The sequence below is a fragment of the Pectinophora gossypiella genome, chromosome 5, assembly GCF_024362695.1.
Source record: "Pectinophora gossypiella chromosome 5, ilPecGoss1.1, whole genome shotgun sequence".
In the NCBI taxonomy this organism is placed as follows: domain Eukaryota; kingdom Metazoa; phylum Arthropoda; class Insecta; order Lepidoptera; family Gelechiidae; genus Pectinophora; species Pectinophora gossypiella.
Window position 1 is genome coordinate 7,368,946 of NC_065408.1, and position 19,724 is coordinate 7,388,669.

Genomic DNA, 19,724 nt, shown 5'->3' on the forward strand with positions numbered 1-19,724 from the left:
TTACTTGTATTGTCTTATTTTCCTCGTTCTATGAATTACGTTCCATTTTATGGAGTTGGTTTTGTTTGTCATACAACTTCTTTTATTTATATCTGTCAAGCAAGTGTCACTGTCATAATTCACTAAAAACCTTGCGGGCTTGCGATCTTCGTCGTTTAACACGTGTGAAATAATTGTTGTTTGATTAAAGAAAATGGCAAAATTGAAGGTTAAAAATGCTAAAGCCAAGAAAACGAAACCTGAAGAGGTCAAGAAAGTAGATGACAACGTGGTGGTTTTACCTCCAGTTCGTATGTCAGATGACCCGGCACCGAGACAGGTAACCAACTTTCTATATTACATTATTTTACGCTAAGACGTTTCATAAATAAGATGTCCAAATTAAACTTTCTCGAATGTCTATTTCTTGTTTTAAAAACCAACATAATTATTTATACATTCCTAGTCTTATTCATACAAATTATAAACACATTATAACCTCCCAATTGTAATGTACGCTCTTTTACATAGCCAATAATACATCATCACAATCCACACAGTAGAAAAATATTTATATGCATGCTTCAATAAACAATTTTTACTTCATAGGTAAAATGGATCAACAGACAAAGAGTATTAGTATTTGCTGCACGAGGCATCAACCATCGCCACCGTCACCTTATGGAAGATATCAAGAAGCTGATGCCCCACCACAAAACCGAGTCCAAAATGGAACGGAGCAAAAATCTTTATGTAGTAAATGAGATCAGTGAGATGAAAAATTGCAATAAATGCATTCTGTTTGAAGGGCGAAAAATGAGAGATTTATACTTGTGGATGGCCAACATTCCTAATGGACCTAGTGTCAAGTTTTTAATTGAAAATAGTAAGTACAGTTTTGTTATGAATACAAAGATGATAACTTACAATTTTAAATCAATTTTAGTCTAGTTTTATGCAGGTCAATGACATTGAATAATTGAATTTTAGCAATAAGGCTGCCTGTTGCTGTAATTCAATAGTCATACACGTCGTGATGTTCAAGTCTTCTATCCTGCTTGTATACTGTTCTTTTCGTGTGTGATTGTGCAATTAAATTTTCTTATTGTATTGTATACTTATTCTTTACAGTTTACACAATGGCAGAGCTCAAAATGACAGGAAATTGCTTGAGGGGTACAAGACCCCTACTGTCATTTGACCCACAGTTTGCAAAGGACCCACACTACTCACTTCTGAAGGAACTGCTGACTCAAATATTTGGAGTCCCGAACCACCACCCTAAAAGCCAACCATTCTTTGATCATATCTACACTTTCATGATCCTAGACAACAGAATTTGGTTCAGAAACTACCAGATTTTATCTGAAGATGGTGCTTTGGCTGAAATCGGACCAAGATTTGTGCTCAACCCAGTAAGTAAATAACTTTTTGAAGAAACTGTGCATGTAATTAAATATTTATTTGATTTAATCAAAAATATTTTCAGGTCAAAATATTCTCTGGTTCATTTGGTGGAGGCACCTTGTGGGAGAATCCAAAGTATATTAGTCCAGCAAAACTGAGACAAGCAATGTCAAAGAAAGCTGCTAACAAATATGAGAAGAGGGTTGAGAAGAAAGTTGTGTATGAGGCTACAAAGCCTGAGACTGCATATCCTGATATTGAAGGGCCAGACTTCTTCAAGGGTGATCCAATCGAGAAAGCACAGGATGTCATTATCAAAGGTATACTTTCTATTTTATACTTTGTTTTCTTATTAATTAGGAAATAACTACATTGAATTATTTTAATAAAATTCTTTAACTTTCAGAAGAAATTAAGGAAGAAGAATCTATAGAAGGAAGCGAAGATGAAGCACCAAGTAAACCAGTATTCAACATGAAAATATCCAAAGGCCGTCCTGATAAAACTATCCGACGCAAGCAGCTGAAAGCTAAGAGTAAAGCCATATCTGATCAGATCAAAAAAAGGAAACAGTTTAAAAAGAAACCTGTAAAGAAATAATTCTAAGGATGTTTTAAGCATAATAAAACTATTATCTCCACACACAAATAGTTGATTTATTCAAAAAGCAGAATTACGATTACCTATCCACCAAAAGGAAGAGCTACATTTGAGGTAGAAAATATAGGTAGAGAGATGAAATTCAACATCACACTTTGTGCCTAAATATTACGACGCCTTATGTAAAAACAGCGTAAGCATCTTCTGAAAAATTTTAGTGATTTTCTTCAACAAAACCTCGAAACATAGTTTCAAGGAAAAATAAAAACTACGATTTTTTACCAGATTTGAAACGAATTTTTCAAAACGGGGCGTACGACGTTTTCACTATAAGACGACGATAAGGAGATTTACGTACAATTTCAAACTATTTAGTAAAGCTACAGCGAAAATATCACGAGAGTAAGGTACAATGAAAATGTAGACACTATCATAGATACACATTACACAATTTACACAAGTCGAGCTTACCAAGCTAGCCTAATAATAATAAAACTCCACAATGACTCAAAATACAAGATGTAATTTATCCTCCACTAACAAAGATTTATGGACGGTTATAATTATAGACATTATATTACTTTGATTTTGTAAAAGCAATACAACTATTCCATCTAAATGCGTATAAATCGTGAGATTATCAAAAATAAAACTTGTATAATTTTTTTTAAATCATTACAAGTAAAAAATAATAAAAATTGTACTTATTATAAAATTGATTTGTGCTTCATTACATTTTAATATAAAAATAAATATAAAATTAAACTTAAAACTACTTTGTCTGCAGTTGAACAGGCAAAACTAAAATCTATTTATCATTTATTGTTACCACAAAAATATACCATTATTTTGTGTACAATACAAAGACTTATACCTAAAGGCTTGGAACACCTGCTGCGGCCAGATGCTTCACAATAAACTTTACGTAATCCTCAATATTTTGTAAACATTAATAAATCACATCTAGAATAGCAACAATAGTATACAAAAATATCAAAAAAGGTATTAATACACAATCTTACATTTTGTGTGAATTAATCAGTGCTTATATAGATATATTATAATAAAAAGTAAAGCGTAGAAATAACATTAGTCTTCTAGATTGTATGAATAGATGAATAGATGTATAAGAAAGAATAGATGTATAAATAGCACACCTCAGATCAGATCCAAATTGAGATTACCTGAAAACAAAAACATCTTTAAATTTTCTATTCACTTGTTCACTGTAGTTACCGATGTGCATTTAATTAAATAAGTGCAGAAGCATTGTATATAAACAGCAATATTTATAAAAAATAAGTAAATTAAAGTAGATTTTACAATTTCGCTAATAATCTGTGACTTACAAATGTCGAAATTCTCTGTATCGGTAAAAAATAGAGTAGAGATACCTCCCTTGGTGTTATAATGGTAGCTACAGCTCTTAAACTAGTGCTATCCTTCACTTACAAAAAAATACAAGAAAAAGATAGACAAATTAAGTAAAAAAACATCTTCTATCAAAATATCACACAATAACCTGTGTACGATCAATCTCCATCACAGAAGTATAAAGCTTGCGAAGCGCAACTCACAACTCTTAGTACTTGTTCTGCAGGTTTTGCAACTCCGCGCCCTCGTCAATTTCCGGCTTCTTGGCCCCGAGGTCCGACAAGCGAGACGTCTTCCACTTTCCTTCATCGCCATTCAGATTCTTATCCTCACACACGCACAGGAACAGGGAGTCAACCACCATCTGGAAAATAATAACTTTCTCAGTATGTTGTTCTTAATTATTTTGATACAAAATTGGCAATACTGTCTGGACACTATGTTTCAATTTCAACCATTTTCATACTACAATTTTATAAAAAAAAAAACTTAAACGAGTTCATATAGGATGTATACGAAACTCACTCATTTTACAAAGCCGATTAAGGATGACTTAACTTGCTTCTTTGAATTAGAATGACTATAAGAATACTGCCATTTTAAGTATAAAATATCAGGTACAACTAAAAACACTTAAGTAGATTGGCAAGCCTAGATCTGTTACTAAATAAATTAACATCTTATTAATCAATAACGGAATATTACTAGAAGAAATATTGCCAGAACAAAAAATATACAGGTTGCACAAAAACAGTGAAACAAAACGCACCTCGTAAAGAGAGAGTATGCAGTGTGCGATAAAGAAGGCGAAGATGCATATGACGAGTGTGGGGACAGCGAAGAAGTGTAGATCGGAGTTGCGTTTGAGCAGTAACAGGCCGATGATGCCCGTCACGGCAGTCACGATACACTTGCCCAGGAAGAGGATGAAGTCGCCGATACTGTTGATTGTCGCCACTTGGAGGGCGTTGCTTACTATTGTGCTGAACGCCTGGAAATGTCAACGTGGTTAATGTGGTAGAGTCACTGTGGTGGCTTCTCAAACGGTTCGAACCCCGTTACCGATGGAATACTTGCACCAGTGAGTTATTAATTTATCTTAAGTGCAGTTTTCAATACTCAGTTGGCTTGCCCTTATAGGCGGCGATACGGCGATATCACCATCTGTCACGTTGATCTAACAGAAAGCTCAGTGAGGTATGGGTACTTAGTTCATCTTGCGATGGATGTACATCTGATTACCCCATTGGGATATCATCGTGAGTTTATATTATGTTAATGACTGTCCTTAAAGTGCCGAGTTTGAAGCATTTATTTTTAGCTCAAAAAAGACTGAATATTTAAATTCTGATTTTCATTATAGATATACAATAAAGAAAGATCTCTTTTATTATATTGCCTATTCTTTCTTCTTTGCGAGTCGATGGCGATCGATACTAGATTTTTGCTGACCAATAATTGGCCACGCTTACGGCATTGCCTATTAGTGATCTACTTGCGGACTTCGTACCACAACCACAAAACTAGCTTGCCCAAGATATAGAGATCTTCAACAGAAGATAAAATTTCCCCCATTCCCGCAATGGTGCTGCATATTGTAGTAGATATATAGTAAACGTCACAAAAATACGTAAAATGTCGAATCTTACCTTAGCTGCAGCCTTACAGAAGTGGACTCTTTCGATAGTGATGATGGTGTAAGCGTTATGATTCAAATACCGGATGAATTTCTCGAGACAGTAAAAGCAGCATATGCCACACTTGAGTCCGCATTTTGCGCAGTCAGAGCCCTTTTCCGCTCTTGCTGACAGTCTGAAAGATTAGTTACAATACAATACACAATACTTTAACAACTAGGAACTAATAACTTCTTGATGGACTTGTACGCGCAGATGACTCCTTGATTGATTGATTGATTGAATCGTGTGGGTTATGAGTTGGATTACCAACCTCATAACCCTGGTGTCGGGGTTATTATTGGGCCGCCAGAGGCCTCTGACATGACTCATGTAACGACTACGCATTTACATCAGTAAGTAGCAACCGGGATCGATGGTTTAACGTGCCTTCCGAAGCACGGAACATCTTATTTTCGGACATTCGAGTGATCAGCCTGTAATGTCCTAATAAAACTAGGGATAACAAAGAGATTGATGTGATTATATCCCCACCGGGATTCCAATCCGGAACCTCCTCAATTATTGGAGCACGGAGGCCGTAACTACGAACTTACAACACCTTCTTCCAGGCAACCAACAGTTACGATTAAGAGATGATTTGAAGATTTTTTTATTTACTATTATTTCGCATTATATTTATTATAGTACAATACTTACTTAGCATGTAAATAGGTGAGAATAAGTCGTGGTATCTTGAACAACGTGATCAGAAACGAGCCCTTAGCAACGGATCCTAGATGATATTTCACGAGCTTGCCAATTGAGTACAGGACGGGCGAATGTGCGTTTGGTCCCCTGTAATGTAAAAACAATATTTCTGTAACAGAAGTAGCTTGGACATAGCCTAAAAACTTACGTATCCCTATCGACTCCACTGTGTTCGATTGAAAATGTAATTTACGCAGGTTCGGCTGCTGTTCAAATTCTCATATTTTTTTACCATCGATGGCGAATGGCGATACGCAAGTTTTTAATGCTAGATGCTCAGAACAACTTGAACACTAAATACTTGTATTGCTGTTAGTTTACACTTATAAGTATGAACTAATTTCTAGTGCTATCATACAAAACAAAATAACGGATTTTTTCTTAGACTCGATGGCATAATAACCTACCATTTAGAATAAGTATGACTCGTAATTCTGACAAGTGCTGGGATAACAGTTTGCTTAAGAGGCGACAATAGTACAAAATACTGCTTTACGCTATCATTAAATTCTATTGAACTATCTACAGATACGGTAATTAAATAATTTATTATAAAATAAATAAAGAAACATACATAAATTTGTAACTGGTGTTGATTTATAGTTACAAGTAAGAGGTTTTTAAAAATCTGAAACTGATGGTAAACGTAGGGATGGATATGCGATCTTGATGCTTGGCAACCTGGGAACGGCGAGAGATAAGTTTTTATCTACCTATATAGTACTCAACAGCAGGGCTGGACCGGTTAAGGAGTAAGGTTACACTACCGGTATAAAATTACAGTACCGAATTGATTCAAAAGTAGAGCCATAACGGTTAAGAATTGCGGTTATGGTACCGGTTAAAATAACGGTACCATTATTTTTCGGTAGCAGAAATGAGAAAAATAAACAGTTGAGACGGATCCTCTCTATAATTTTGTAAAGAGAAGCTAGTTTAAGGACATCAAAAATATAATCAAATTTTTCTTTTTGAGTCATTTTATAATAACATAACATAACTATTTCCTTACATTTTTCAAAGTTTTGATGTTTCGTAAAAAGTGTTTAATTTGGAGTAAGTTGTCAGCTTACCTGAAATACCAGTGAGAGACGGCGCCGGCGATGGTCATCTGTTGGCAGCCGAGAATGAACTCGCTACCCCACACCAGACAAATGAGGCAGATCCACCACATGCTCTTCACCCATAACGGGTCGAACTTCACAGTTTGGAACGAAAACGCTGTTAACATACAAATATTTATATGAATTTTATTTCTTTATTCCATTTAAGGCGTCTTCTTTATTAAAAGTTCGCTCAAAGAAACGCTATCGTTAGCATTACGGGCTGGAAGGCGGGAGTTTATGTGCGCCGCGGCAAATTTATGTATGAACGAGTAGTTAGAGAACATTCCAAAGGAACATTACAAAATATTCCCAGGTCGGAAATCCTCTCGTGCCGCCTCTGTTATGCATCATCATCATCACCAGCCCATTACCGTCCCCACTGCTGGGGCACGGGCCTTCCCTATGGATGGATAGGGAGATCGGGCCTTAAACCACCACGCGGGCCCAATGCGGATTGGTGGTTATTAACGACTGCTAATGCAGCCGGGACCAACGGCTTAACGTGCCTTCCGCAAGCACGGAGGAGCTCGAGATGAAAACATTTATTTCTCTGTTATGCATTAAGATTAAATTAATTAACAATTAGGATCAAATTGGGAACACAAAGCAGATAGGGTGAGCTGTTGGCTGACGCTGAAAGATCTAAAGATGAGGGACATAATGTTGCTAATGTAATGACTCTTATCACTTTGAACAATCAGACCGTCAACTGCGATAGTATTTAAAATAGTATAAATAAGCCCGAGAGAACATTCATTCGTTTGATCTGGTAATATATGCATTGTGTTCACATCTATCAAAAGCAAATATGGCCGAAAAATAAGCCAATAAGAATATAGGACTCACTCTTGTTAGTAGCGTTTCCAAAGCCGTTCTGCGCTTCCAAGGCATTTTTATCGATGTAGTCTGTTGGGTAGGTAAACACCAAGTTCGACTTGTGAGGGATACCAGGGTACTCGGCCGTTGCTAGGCATACCTAAACAAGTACAAAATTTAAATCGCATTGCAGAGAATCTCACGTAATTGTCAATGTCAATGTTTTGTATAACTTGGTAGATACATCCTCTATTATTATTTATTACATATTGCCAAACAAGTTATTAACTTGAGCGGGTATTGAACCTTCGGTTCGAATGTTTACTCAGATTTATGAGCGGTAAGAAAAAGCTAGAGACAGAAAGAAAATAAGAGTATATGGAGAACACAAATAGAATTCATGCATTTATAAAAAGAAAATAACTCACCACGACAGTAGACCAAAAGGCGAGGAAGAGCACGAGGACGAAGAACGTTATGATGGGCTGCAGGAAGAGCGCCGGTATCGAGCCGAGACAGTGCGCCGTCTCACGAAACAGCTCGGCCAGGAACGACACGCGAGACCGCATCACGAACACCAGTAGGAGGAGAATCACCTGGGGAGCATCTACTTTATAATTGGGTAGTCAACCGGGTCAAGGGATAAATAATAAGTTTTGCATTTAAGATAAGGCCACTATGGTACACCGGCTTGCTTTTCAATCGGGGAACGTCCCGTCGCCAGGTTTCATCCGACAACTACTTCTCCTTAGATGTCGAGCGAAGTCTACGTAACAAAGACTTCGACATTTCACCACGTTTATGATGACGTCATAACGCAGTATTTCATACAAAAACATTTCACGTTTTGACGTTTCACGTAACAGTTAACACACATGTAAATAATATACCGCTTGCACAAGCTATACAACAGGTATCCTGACCTAGCCAGGTATTTAATTTGGCCTTTCTTTAAAACATCCTGAATTGAATCGCGGTAATGTTCGCCTAGGATTTCCTCTTCCGAATCTACCACTTAGGTACATCCGCTTCTTACCTAAATCTCATTAAAATTACTTTAAATTATACTCTATTTAATTATAACTTTAATGTTGTTTAGGTGTTGACTACTAGGTACGCATGCTTTGTCAACGTCTGTACGAAAAATAAAACAAAATAATGAAGTAGACATGGGTACTTACAGTAATAATAGTCGCTATAATGGAGTACCACAAGAAAGCCTGTTGATTTTTGAAGGATTCCTGTAAAATATGAATGAAATAAACTAGATATACCAAACACAAAAAAGGGATGAAAGTAGGTAGGCAGATACTAAATAGAGTACCCCTATCAGGAGTAAAGGCGATTTCATCACCATATGCCTCATACTTCTAGTCGTCTGTCAAAGACAGAAAAAGCACTGTCCGCGACGCTCTTTCGTTCGTGCCTGTAAACGTAGGTATACCGATTCTGGAGCGGCAAGGTGTACCACACGCTTGGTAAAGCATTTACACGTACAGATAACCACTTACAGCCAAAAAAGCAGTTCCCGCGAAGTCTTTCTTCCCAGTCCTCAACTCATGGTACGTATACCATAATAACGCGGTCCCCACAATACTCGCAATAGAGACGAGGATCATGAATATCCAGGACACCAAACTAGCCAGCAGGTGAAGAATTGACACCATTATCAGGGAACATACTGAAAATATCATATTAGTAAGAAAAGGGCAAGGAAAACAAGTAAAGGGCAGGACAGAGCCACAACTCGTGTGATATCATACATAAGTAGAGACTTTAGAATTCCATTTGCTTCGAACCTGACACACTTCTCTTGTTTCCTCCATATTCATCAATCGCTTCATACACGCACGCCGGTTCAGAGTAGATCGTACTAAACCTTTTCTATGTCCAATTTGGTCAATGTAAGTCCTTCTAGGTCTTCCTCTGCCAGCCCAACCAACAACTTTCGCTTTATATACCGCTTTCGCAATTCTATTATCCTTCATCCGCTCTACGTGTCCAAACCAACCTAACATTCCGTTCTCAATCTTAGTCACTATATCGTATTTTACACCACATCTGTCTTATCACACTGTTTCTCATTCTATCACTCAACACCGCAGATGCTACGCAAAGACCTCATTTCTAGGGCATTAATCGTACTTTCATGCTTCTTTTGCCATACCCAACATTAACTACCGTACTTCAGCGTAGGGACAAGTACTGCATCGTGATCAGCCATCTTCGTAAGATATCACTGTTGGTATATACCGATACTGTAAGTGTAGGTTAGATTGGACATGTAAATAGGAATCCATACTCTCTGCTTACTGCGGTGGGTAATAGAGCTATGAAGGAAATTTTGACTTTTGTCTACAACGTGTTTGAATAATAAATGAATTTTGCTTTATTTTCATTAACATAATGATAATTTTTTATTATGTTTCATGACGGAAGCGTTATCAAGTTGAATAACCAACTACCTAACTAGTGTTTAGCCAAAATTTTAATAACGTTATCTTAGCAGAAATCCGTGCAAATAAACCGAGGGAACACTTGATTGTTATTTTATTTTTGTGGAATTTATCAATACAGTACATAGTACATTGTTCACCGAGGGGTGAAAGTGTCCCATTACCAAAGCTGAGGGCCTTAATACACCCGAGTAAAGGATCGTACTTTTTCCCGAGTGATAGGTAGGTAGGTTGGTGCTTTTTACTCCCAAATCCCAACTGGGCACCCTCAGGCCTGTTGTCTTAAATTTTGTATCGGGTTTTTGCGGCCACATAAGCTGCCATTTACGGCAAATCAAAATAGGTCACGTCAAAAAGAAAAACGAGGTGCTTTATACTACAGCTACGAGGAAAAGAGCCATAAAATGTTGTATTGTACTAGGTATACCAGAAAAATAATTAGCGAGAAAATATTTTCATACATTTTCTCTTCCCGCTTATTTGAAGTAGGGGTCCAAAAATGGAAATAGGTACTATTTGCGTGGGTGTAGTATAAATATACATTATTAGATTTTCCCAACTTCTCCGCGTGAATTCGGTTAGGTACTTACCACACCACGTATTTTTATTGCAAACCCTGATCGATTGAGTAGGTAGTTAAGGTGAGAAAACTTCATTCGCACTTAACATTTTCGATTGTATTCGGTTATCGCGACAAATATCCTAAGCCTGTCCCTCGAAAGTAGACTATGTTCTTCTCTGGATAACAAAGTGTAGGTACGTGAGTAAAATTTAATTACGATCGATCAGTTGAGTAGGTATATAATATCTTCCGAACAACCATTGAGTATTTTTAATATCTCATATTTTTGTACGCGTAAACTACTGAATATATTTTAATCAAACTTTATAATAATATGCCTAATACATTAAAGGCTAAGAGTATTGATTCACTTAAATATTTATGGTGCCAAATAAGTAGGGCAGTAGATACAATTCTGAAACTTCATGTCAGTTAATATGACATCATAGCATTTAAGGTGAGTCAGAACAGGTGTCCTCATTCAATGCCAGCCTACACAGTAATTACTTGGTATAACAGCTAAAGGCGTAAAAATAGTCATTTCCAGTTCCATTTACTTACCCACAAAAACAAAGAGAATGAAAGCATTACAAATTAACCATACCTAATTGCTCTGTACATAAATATATATAATTAAAATATATTATGATCTGGTTAATAGGTAGATATTTATATAAAATTTTATGTAATAAAAATAAACACCAGTAGTTGCAATATTTAATAATATGAATGATTTTTGGCCAAATATAGAAGGTAATATTTTCATATTTAGATGTATTGACTAAAGCTATAGCTTTTCTTTAAAAAATGTATTAGTTATAAAGTAGGTATATAACTATTTGCTGAAAGAAGAGTTGTAATAAACTATCTTACTTTTCTAGATTAGTCTATAAGTGCAAGTAAATAATACTTACTGAATGCTATGATAACACAAATTATCATTTCTTTCCATGAAGAGTAGAGGTCAGAGAGCATCTGCTCGATAGTGTCCCAGCTGTTCAGTAAATCATAAAAGTCTGTAAAAACCTTTTCAGCTAAATCCTTTGCTGATTTTGGGAAGCATCTGTTTAGTAAAGGAAATGTATCAGGTACGGGCAGAGTGGGGCAGGGCCCATAGTAGTTATGCAATTTTTCATTTCTAGTCACATTGTTTAAATGTATTTCATAGCTGCACAAACTTGATCCAGTGTCTCTATAAAATTTCTGAATCTCAGTAAATGAGTCAAGTTTCTTATTAGGACATTGTTTAACACAAATTTTTAGTGACTGTCTAAGATTATTGACGTCCATGAAGAACAAGTAACTCTTGTCTTCTGTGCTGATGCCGGCCAGGGGAAAGTTTATAAACTTCTTGTTGTTTTTCACTCCGCAGGTGTTCCCAAAGGAATCATAGCCATTGATGAGCCTTTGTGGATTGCCATAAACAAATGATATAGCTGCCACAATTATCTGTAAAACAAGTTAGCCTAAGTATTTTTGGGACTAGCTTCAACAATATTGCTCTGGCCACACGCGAATATTATTGATCTAGCATACCGCGCCTTGGTTTTGGTATCTAGGCCAACCGTACCTCCAGAAAGTATTGTAATAATTAGGTAAGTAATGAGCTAAAGACTATAACCATAGAATAGTACTACATATCAAATTTAACGAACGAACATCCCAAAGTACAATAGTAAACAAAACTATTGTTTACTTACCATCAGAATCCAGAATAGAATATAAATTACCAGCCAGAGAACATCAGTGCACCCTTTTCTAGGAGTTTCATTTTGAGGGGCAATTTCACTTTGAGCACAACCCATTGTGATTAAAAATATATTGAAGGTTTAATTAAAAACAACTGTCGCACATATCTTTCGAAATATTCGAATCACGAAAGAAAAGCAAATAAACTGTAATATATATATATCTAGAAGACAACGTGCGCCCGGTCTCGCCCTCAAGCAAGCCCAAGCCAAACAACAACATTTAATTTTAATTTGAATGAAACAAAAAAACTTTTGTACTATAGTAGTGATGCCCTAAGTAGCAAATCGAAAAAACAAAACGATTTTTTATAAATCGATTTTTCGGGATAGGGCGTTTATTATGTAGGGACCGGAAACGGAGACAGAGATCTTATTCACCACTATACTGAATACCCGTAAAATCGTGTATTTTTGTAGTAGGGATGGCGATCTATTCCAAAAAAGATCGATTTTTAAATCGATTCGAATCGTGACCTGATGAATCGATCCACAAAAAAATCGAGATCTAAAATATCGATTTCCAAAAAATCGATCTTTTTTCCAATTTTCTATTACAATATAAGTATTAATCAATTTTATTCAAAATAAGACGAATGTTATAATTAACGATCTTTAATCGAATGATGTGATGACGCAATCACAGAACAGATAAAAAAAGTCACAGATTATAAACGTAACTTTTTTCTATTGAAGAGAAGTGAGGCGAAGGAAACTAAACACACAGCCATCTCGTAAGTTTTTGAGTAATTAACCGGCAGCACTCTTGTAATACGGGCACCTACAACTAATTGTATGGTTAATACAAAAACAAAAAAAATCGAATGTCGATTTTAAAGGGTGATGTATCGATCCAATGAATCGATCCAGTACTACATATCGATTTAAAAAATCGATTTTTCTGGCTCGAAAAATCGATTATTCGATTAATCGATCTCAGATCGCCATCTCTATTTTGTAGTGTAGTGTAAATGTCTAAATGGGCAACGTTTCCTAAGTTTTTGCCCTCTTCGTTTTTGGCAAATATGCAAGTCGCATGACGAAAGATTGAAAAATAAAAAACCCCATGTGTTCCGTCAAAGGCTCCCGTAAGTTGCATGTTTTTGAGACAGACAAATACCGTTATAAAAAGAAAAGATAGAACAGAAACATTGAATGTATAAATCTATCTTTGTCATACATTTGTATAATCGCACGCGCGGAGAAAATAAATATATTAACCTCTAAAAATTAGACAACATCAATTAATTCAATTTTAATATATTATTAAAAATGAATTTGCGAGTTTTATGTCGTTTATCTCCTTTTAATTTAACATGTAAAAGGTACCTTAATAATAATGTAGCTAGTGTAACTAAAATTCATCGAGAAGTTTATACAAGAATGTATCCTACTACAGTAGTTTTGGCTGATGGCTCTTCTGTTAATATTAGATATCACGAACCTCGAAAAATTATAAAGGTAAGTGTGAACATTTGGCTGACTTTGTTTTTTAATTTGTGAGACCTAACAAAACTGGCAGGTTAGGATATCTACATACAATTTGTATCTGTACCTATCCAACCGAAGAACTGGATTGATTTATTGATTATTATATAGGTACATGTTTTGCACTGTTTGTATTCATTCTTTCTTTTATTGGTCAATAGTTATTGAAAACTTAAACTATGATGTAATTGTATGTTTCAGTTACCTTTGGACTTATCACAATTGTCACCTGAAGAAAGGAAACTTAGAATAGATAAAAGAAAACCAAAGAAGAAAGTTAAAATTACTGAAGATGTTGAAGATAATTTCAATGCTAAGAAGTATTTGAAATATATTAAGAAGTAAATGTTAATAGATGAAGAAACCTAGAAATTAGTTATAAATTATTCAGTGTCAGTAAAGTGCATTTTTCTTTGTTTTTTACTCTATTGGCTTGATTATTATAGACAGCGACAACAGTGATACGGCTCACCATCTATTACATTGGTCTAACAAAAAGCTCAGTGAGGTGTGGGTACCTACTTCATGATGGTTGGGTGTACCTCTGACTAGCCAAATTGGGTATATAGTCGTAAACAGTAATGTGCCATTCTCGGTGAACACATTACTTTACACAAACGCACACACAAACATCTCTCACCCTAAACGCATAAACCTGCTCGTCGTGGGTAAAAAGACGCCTAACCCAACGGGAAATAGGCGTGATCTTATGTATGTATGTGTGTATAAATATGAAAGTAAGATGATTCCGTGCTTCGGAGGGCACGTTAAGCCGTTGGTCCCGGTTATTACTTACTGATGTAAGTACATAGTCGTCAGGGGCCTATGGCGGCTCAGTAATAACCCTGACACCAGGGTTAAACTTTATTACGTAGCCATTAGGTAAGCTCTTTTCATCTACTGAGGGGTAGAAGAAAAAACATTTTGTGGGATTGATAGGCTTTAATATTCAATTTGTGAGTCAGTGCAATTGAATTTACTTTTTAAGTTTTTATCAGACTGCGGCGAAGCTTTTTTTTTTTTTTTGACGTGACTTATTGTAGATTTGCCGCAGATGGCATTAACTACTTGGCCGGACAAATGGGGAGCGCTGAAGGCTCTCACCCGGTCTGCGGCGAAGCACAAAGGAGAGTTATTATATACTATGCTTCGGTCATGGCTTAAAGTCTAATTAGCTTAAGCCATGTATAAAAAAAGAAAACAAAATTATTAACAGAGATGCTGATATATCGATAGTTTATTTATCGATAAGATAATGTTACGTCGTCACAATATCATGTCATGCTGCATCATGCTGCATGACATAAATAATCAATTCACGATATTGTGGAATAGATACGGAGCTTGTACCTATAGTGGTAAGAGCGCTGTTACGTCTTTCAATCTTTCGTTAATGAAGTCTGATAGGTATCATTCAAAGAAAAATCGACCTTATTATTGTTACTGTTCGTCTAGATCATTATTTGTATGTATGTATACGGACAGATTGTTAGAAGATTGTCCACCGACGATGGACTTTTTACAATCAGTATATGGCCCTAATACCTAAGATCCATACAAATAATGATCCCAGTGTAGTAATAATAAGTTATTTTTTGAATAATTCAATTAATGTTGCTTTGCTATTTCATGAAGGAGACTACTACCACTACTACTTACTATCGATTGCGTTGCGTGCCACGCATCACTAGTTACGATTCATTACGATTACGAATTTGACATACAATTTTGACATTAGCATACATACCTACTGCCCCCTAGGCAGCATGGTCTTATGATCTTAGCCTGACCCACAAATGGGCAAAAGGAAAAAAAAAAAACCTACTGCCCCCTTGACGTTTTTGATCACATTTCATTCAGTAGAAAAAATCTGTAAAATAAAAATATCTACCTACGCGTTTTATCAATTTTCCGTTACGAAATTATAGTAAATAGCATTATACTGTTGTGTTGTGTATATTATAGTGAAAAGCTTCTGATCTCCGCCTTGATAACGGGAAATATGTCTTTATAACCTGTATACGCCTTACGTAAGAGGAACGTACATTTTGTTAAACAGAAATGGGTAATAAAGTATCAGCCGAGGCCAGCATGCCTGGGAGCAATATCAACCCTCCATCAGAATGTCCAATGCACAACAAAGCTGCAAATGCTGGAGGTGACACCAAGCCACGTCCTTCAGAGTGCCCTGTACAGCATGATGGGAATGATGTCAACCCCTATAATATGGTAAGTTAAAATGTAAAACTATGTTTGGTTCTAAATATGACACACCCTTAAGAGGACTTAAGCAAGATTTTGAATTTTGGGAAATTCTTTTAGATGCCCCCAGCAAACCAACAGCCTGCCCCTGACCAGCCTTTCTTGTTGCCCACCAACCGCCAAGTATCCTCGATTCCTCGTGCTATGCCTGATGGAACTACTGAGTTCTGGGTGTACCCTAGCCAGCAAATGTTTTGGAATGCCATGCTTCGCAAGGGGTGGCGTTGGAAGGATGAAGATATAAAACAAAAAGACATGGATGATATAATCAAAATACACAATGCCAACAATGAACAGGTGATTATTTGAAAACACTGATTCTGTTATCATAATTCTTTGGAAATTATTATATGTATGATTTAATTGTTTTTTAGGCTTGGCAGGAGGTGTTGAAATGGGAAGCTTTGCATGCAAAGGAATGTGGACATCCTAGGCTGAAGAGTTTTGGTGGCAAGGCTACACAGTACAGCCCCAGAGCTCGCATTCGCTCTTGGCTGGGGTAAGCATTGTATTGTAATTCTCTTTTTAATTATACTTCTGCTTGATGTTTTATTTACCAGATTTTTATCTTACAGATATGAGCTACCTTTTGACCGCCATGATTGGATTGTAGACCGCTGCGGGAAGGAAGTCCGTTATGTCATTGATTATTATGATGGTGGAGAAGTAGACAACCACTACCAGTTTGCCCTTCTTGATGTCAGGCCAGCAATGGACTCTGTTGAAAATGTTTGGGACAGAATGAAAGTCTTCTATATGAGATATCGCTATGAACTACTTGGTGATAAAGATACTAAATTGACTAACTAAACATATGATAAGAGTATTACTTCAATACCATTTACACTGTTATTATGTATATTAGATCAAGTTTTGTTGATCCTATATAATATTATTTTTAAATATCAGTAAGAAAATAATGTTGTGTGGGGTTCTTCTGTCGGCAATAGGTTGTCACTTTGGATACTCTTTGTGATCATATTCCTAATATGTAAATTTTAATCATAATTTATTTCACCATTAGTAGTTAATGTTATTTTAGTTTTATTTTCAAAATTTCTCATGTCCCACCAACTTCAAGAAGTTTAGAAATGTTTGATTCCTAAATGTAGACAAAATTATTTAAGAATGCTACTGGAAGACAAAATTAAATTTGCAAATAAAATGTTGAATCTGATGTATATTTAACTAAGTACTTAATATACTAACTATGAATGTAGAAGTCGATTAAATAAAATATCTTCACTTCAGATTTGTTTTTTATTTTGTAAGATCTTAGTTGTTTACTTATTAAATTGTATTTAATCAGTTTTCAACATTTGTAATCTGGTTGCTGGGAGCTGCACCTCTACATTCATTTTTGAATATTTCAACCTGTTGTTCAATGTACCCTTCAAAGTTATGATAAGGGCAGGAAGGCAGCACTTTGATCCTAGGTTTACCCTTGATGCAGTGGTAAACAGACCTCAGGGTTAAGACAGGAGGTTTTTCAGGAAATCTCAGACCTGAAAAAGTAAATTTTTCAATATAATGTTCAGAAGGAAGGCATAACTATGTCTAGATAACTCACAGACCTAAATCATTAGTAACTTTACCTATATCTATTTGTAAAATCCAGTGGAAATCATTCATTTGAAATAGGAAGGCAGCATTGTTGGTGTCATGTTCCAATATGGCTCCTTCATATTTCACAATCAACTGGGCCAATAACTCTCTCTTCAACTTCTCGTTATCCAAGAGATCTTTTATCTGTAACAACGAATATAAATACAGCAGTTGCAGGACAAAACAATCTCAATAGTGCTAATCAACAAAGGTTCACTATATTATATTTTAAACAGGATAGAAATTGAATTTACTGTTTTAAGAATAAGTCATTGTACAAATAGGTCCTTTTTTAGGGGTCAGGCATTTTGCGAATAAGTCCTTTGTCTACTAAACCAAAAAAAGGTACCTTGTTATTTAACAATTCTGTCACCATTGGGACATAGTCCATGAGCACTGCTGATTGATGCATTCTGTGAAAAAATATTTAATAAAAATGACTTAAAATATTTATCAACAATCATTGATTAAATAAGTAGAACACCAATAAGTTAAAATCACGATAAGATGTGAAGTTTATATTTTATTTTATGTGTATTTTAAATACTTACAATGGCAGTGTAATGTTCCCTAATGATTTGGTCAGCACGGGTGATAATATCAACTCTGCATTTGTGGAGTTTGGGTACCTCACAAGTAATAAAGCAGAATCAATGCCTGGATTTTGTTCAGTTCTGAAATAAGACAAAGAAATTGAATGATTGGTCTAACAGAAAGCTTGGTGTGGGTATTTAGTTCATCTTATGATGGATGTTCCGCTGATTACCTCAATTAGGATATAGTCGTGAACTTTTGTTTCTGTTAAGAAATTGAATATAACAAGTTGCAAAAGCAAGAAATTTGTTTAAGTTTCTGAAGTGTGTAGTTCTTATTTACCCATCACTGTAAACTTCAGGCAGCCTCGATACATCCACATCTAGCTTAATAAGAAACTCCACAACATGCCCCCCCACCCACACCTCAATGTCTTCTGAGCTCAGGGCATCACCCAATAGCGCACTGTATTCAAATGACGCCCGTGAACTATCATCTTCATTTAACTTTTTAATCTGTAAAGTAAATTATCTATTTACTTATAACATACATTGCATTCAGAAAACATTTTCATGGCAAGCAGCCTAATTACCTGATGAATTTTATAAAGACTAATCAACTCTGATATAACATCACTCAATGCTTTTGGATCATTTTCATTCCACTTAGATAAACTTGGCAGTTTCTGTTCTAGAAACTCTTCATCAATGTTGTTGAGGAAACTATCATCGTCAAATCTGAAATCTGGCGCGAACCAAGGTGTTGAGGCGTCAAAAATTACCTCCCATTTCAGTTTCTTGGAACAGTAGGGTAGTACTAATCGAAATTGACTTTCCGCAGCGTCGGACGACCCAGAAACTCTTTCTATATCCACTTTATTCTTACACAAACCTGTAGGTAACATTAAAATGTTATTTTCCAGTATTTTTCTATACATTCAAGTGGTATCCAAGTTCTTACCTAGCTTCAAATCTTGATAAACATTCTGCACGTAAGGGCGGAATACTGGAGAAATGTCCTTAATTATTCCAAATGTATCCAATGCCATTATATTTGATTATCACAAAACACAAAATCATCAAAGATTTTCTATGTATTTCTGGATAGATACACAGCTTTACACAAGTCCACACAACGCAACAAATATAAATTCTGATTACACAAATATAGATTCTGTTCTCAATCTGTCACATTGTTTTTTTTATAACATTTTATACAAATAAAAACTGCGATCAACTGTGAATCATCAATCAGTCTACGAAATTAAACGTAAATCACCTATGCTTTTTTCACATTACTTACACTAGCGCATGCACAGTGCTGTAGCTACAAGGACCAAGTATTAGAATAGAAAGAAAGAACAAGTATTTCTTATACTTACTATTTGTGTGTACCTACGA

General features: G+C 35.7%; 5 protein-coding genes across 7 annotated transcripts; 3 read left to right on the top strand and 2 right to left on the bottom strand.

Annotated features, from left to right (window-relative positions):
- Nucleotides 1-130: 130 nt before the first annotated feature.
- LOC126366861 (ribosome biogenesis protein BRX1 homolog) lies at nt 131-2,034 on the top strand. Its single transcript, XM_050010191.1, has 5 exons — nt 131-319; nt 589-865; nt 1,111-1,394; nt 1,469-1,706; nt 1,793-2,034. Exons 1-5 carry the CDS (start codon nt 194-196, stop codon nt 1,984-1,986), a joined length of 1,119 nt encoding a protein of 372 aa, XP_049866148.1. The 5' UTR covers nt 131-193; the 3' UTR covers nt 1,987-2,034.
- A 37-nt stretch (nt 2,035-2,071) lies between these two features.
- Nucleotides 2,072-12,639, bottom strand: LOC126366856 (choline transporter-like 1). Of its 3 annotated transcripts, none has more exons than XR_007566423.1 (13): nt 12,388-12,639; nt 11,602-12,136; nt 9,181-9,350; nt 8,851-8,910; nt 8,098-8,265; nt 7,700-7,829; nt 6,821-6,968; nt 5,697-5,834; nt 5,010-5,172; nt 4,130-4,351; nt 3,564-3,724; nt 3,124-3,170; nt 2,072-3,084 (listed from the first exon to the last, which is right to left on the bottom strand). XR_007566423.1 is itself a non-coding variant. In XM_050010184.1 (13 exons), the coding sequence occupies exons 1-12, from the start codon at nt 12,490-12,492 to the stop codon at nt 3,167-3,169; spliced, it is 1,992 nt and encodes a 663-aa protein (XP_049866141.1). In that variant the 5' UTR covers nt 12,493-12,639; the 3' UTR covers nt 2,072-3,084; nt 3,124-3,166. The 3 variants fall into 3 exon arrangements, 2 of the variants coding, with proteins under 2 accessions (XP_049866141.1, XP_049866140.1); XM_050010184.1 differs by having other exon boundaries at nt 3,576-3,724; XM_050010183.1 differs by lacking the exons at nt 2,072-3,084; nt 3,124-3,170 and having other exon boundaries at nt 3,554-3,724.
- A 974-nt stretch (nt 12,640-13,613) lies between these two features.
- On the top strand, nt 13,614-14,324 carry LOC126366867 (39S ribosomal protein L55, mitochondrial). The gene is made up of 2 exons (XM_050010196.1): nt 13,614-13,896; nt 14,125-14,324. Exons 1-2 carry the CDS (start codon nt 13,708-13,710, stop codon nt 14,266-14,268), a joined length of 333 nt encoding a protein of 110 aa, XP_049866153.1. The 5' UTR covers nt 13,614-13,707; the 3' UTR covers nt 14,269-14,324.
- A 1,404-nt stretch (nt 14,325-15,728) lies between these two features.
- LOC126366865 (holocytochrome c-type synthase) lies at nt 15,729-17,435 on the top strand. The gene is made up of 4 exons (XM_050010194.1): nt 15,729-16,152; nt 16,246-16,482; nt 16,560-16,684; nt 16,761-17,435. The coding sequence occupies exons 1-4, from the start codon at nt 15,985-15,987 to the stop codon at nt 16,993-16,995; spliced, it is 765 nt and encodes a 254-aa protein (XP_049866151.1). The 5' UTR covers nt 15,729-15,984; the 3' UTR covers nt 16,996-17,435.
- On the bottom strand, nt 17,432-19,670 carry LOC126366862 (BRISC and BRCA1-A complex member 2-like). Its single transcript, XM_050010192.1, has 7 exons — nt 19,285-19,670; nt 18,917-19,215; nt 18,667-18,839; nt 18,342-18,464; nt 18,140-18,203; nt 17,781-17,934; nt 17,432-17,690 (listed from the first exon to the last, which is right to left on the bottom strand). Exons 1-7 carry the CDS (start codon nt 19,370-19,372, stop codon nt 17,491-17,493), a joined length of 1,101 nt encoding a protein of 366 aa, XP_049866149.1. The 5' UTR covers nt 19,373-19,670; the 3' UTR covers nt 17,432-17,490.
- Nucleotides 19,671-19,724: the final 54 nt, after the last annotated feature.

Excerpts from the sequence above, each read along its gene's own strand:
- LOC126366862 (XM_050010192.1), bottom strand. The coding sequence starts at position 19,372 with ATGGCATTGGATACATTTGGAATAATTAAGGACATTTCTCCAGTATTC. Across the intron at positions 19,216-19,284 it reads TTATCAAGATTTGAAGCTAG|GTTTGTGTAAGAATAAAGTG; the intron begins GTAAGAACTTGG and ends TGTTACCTACAG. Across the intron at positions 17,935-18,139 it reads CAGAATTGTTAAATAACAAG|ATAAAAGATCTCTTGGATAA; the intron begins GTACCTTTTTTT and ends TCGTTGTTACAG.
- LOC126366861 (XM_050010191.1), top strand. The coding sequence starts at position 194 with ATGGCAAAATTGAAGGTTAAAAATGCTAAAGCCAAGAAAACGAAACCT. Across the intron at positions 866-1,110 it reads CAAGTTTTTAATTGAAAATA|TTTACACAATGGCAGAGCTC; the intron begins GTAAGTACAGTT and ends TATTCTTTACAG. Across the intron at positions 1,707-1,792 it reads ACAGGATGTCATTATCAAAG|AAGAAATTAAGGAAGAAGAA; the intron begins GTATACTTTCTA and ends TTTAACTTTCAG.
- LOC126366856 (XM_050010183.1), bottom strand. The coding sequence starts at position 12,492 with ATGGGTTGTGCTCAAAGTGAAATTGCCCCTCAAAATGAAACTCCTAGA. Across the intron at positions 9,351-11,601 it reads TTGTGTTATCATAGCATTCA|TATGTTCCCTGATAATGGTG; the intron begins GTAAGTATTATT and ends TGATATTTTCAG. Across the intron at positions 8,266-8,850 it reads TTATAGCGACTATTATTACT|GTGATTCTCCTCCTACTGGT; the intron begins GTAAGTACCCAT and ends GATGCTCCCCAG.
- LOC126366867 (XM_050010196.1), top strand. The coding sequence starts at position 13,708 with ATGAATTTGCGAGTTTTATGTCGTTTATCTCCTTTTAATTTAACATGT. Across the intron at positions 13,897-14,124 it reads AACCTCGAAAAATTATAAAG|TTACCTTTGGACTTATCACA; the intron begins GTAAGTGTGAAC and ends TGTATGTTTCAG.
- LOC126366865 (XM_050010194.1), top strand. The coding sequence starts at position 15,985 with ATGGGTAATAAAGTATCAGCCGAGGCCAGCATGCCTGGGAGCAATATC. Across the intron at positions 16,153-16,245 it reads ATGTCAACCCCTATAATATG|ATGCCCCCAGCAAACCAACA; the intron begins GTAAGTTAAAAT and ends AAATTCTTTTAG. Across the intron at positions 16,483-16,559 it reads ACAATGCCAACAATGAACAG|GCTTGGCAGGAGGTGTTGAA; the intron begins GTGATTATTTGA and ends ATTGTTTTTTAG.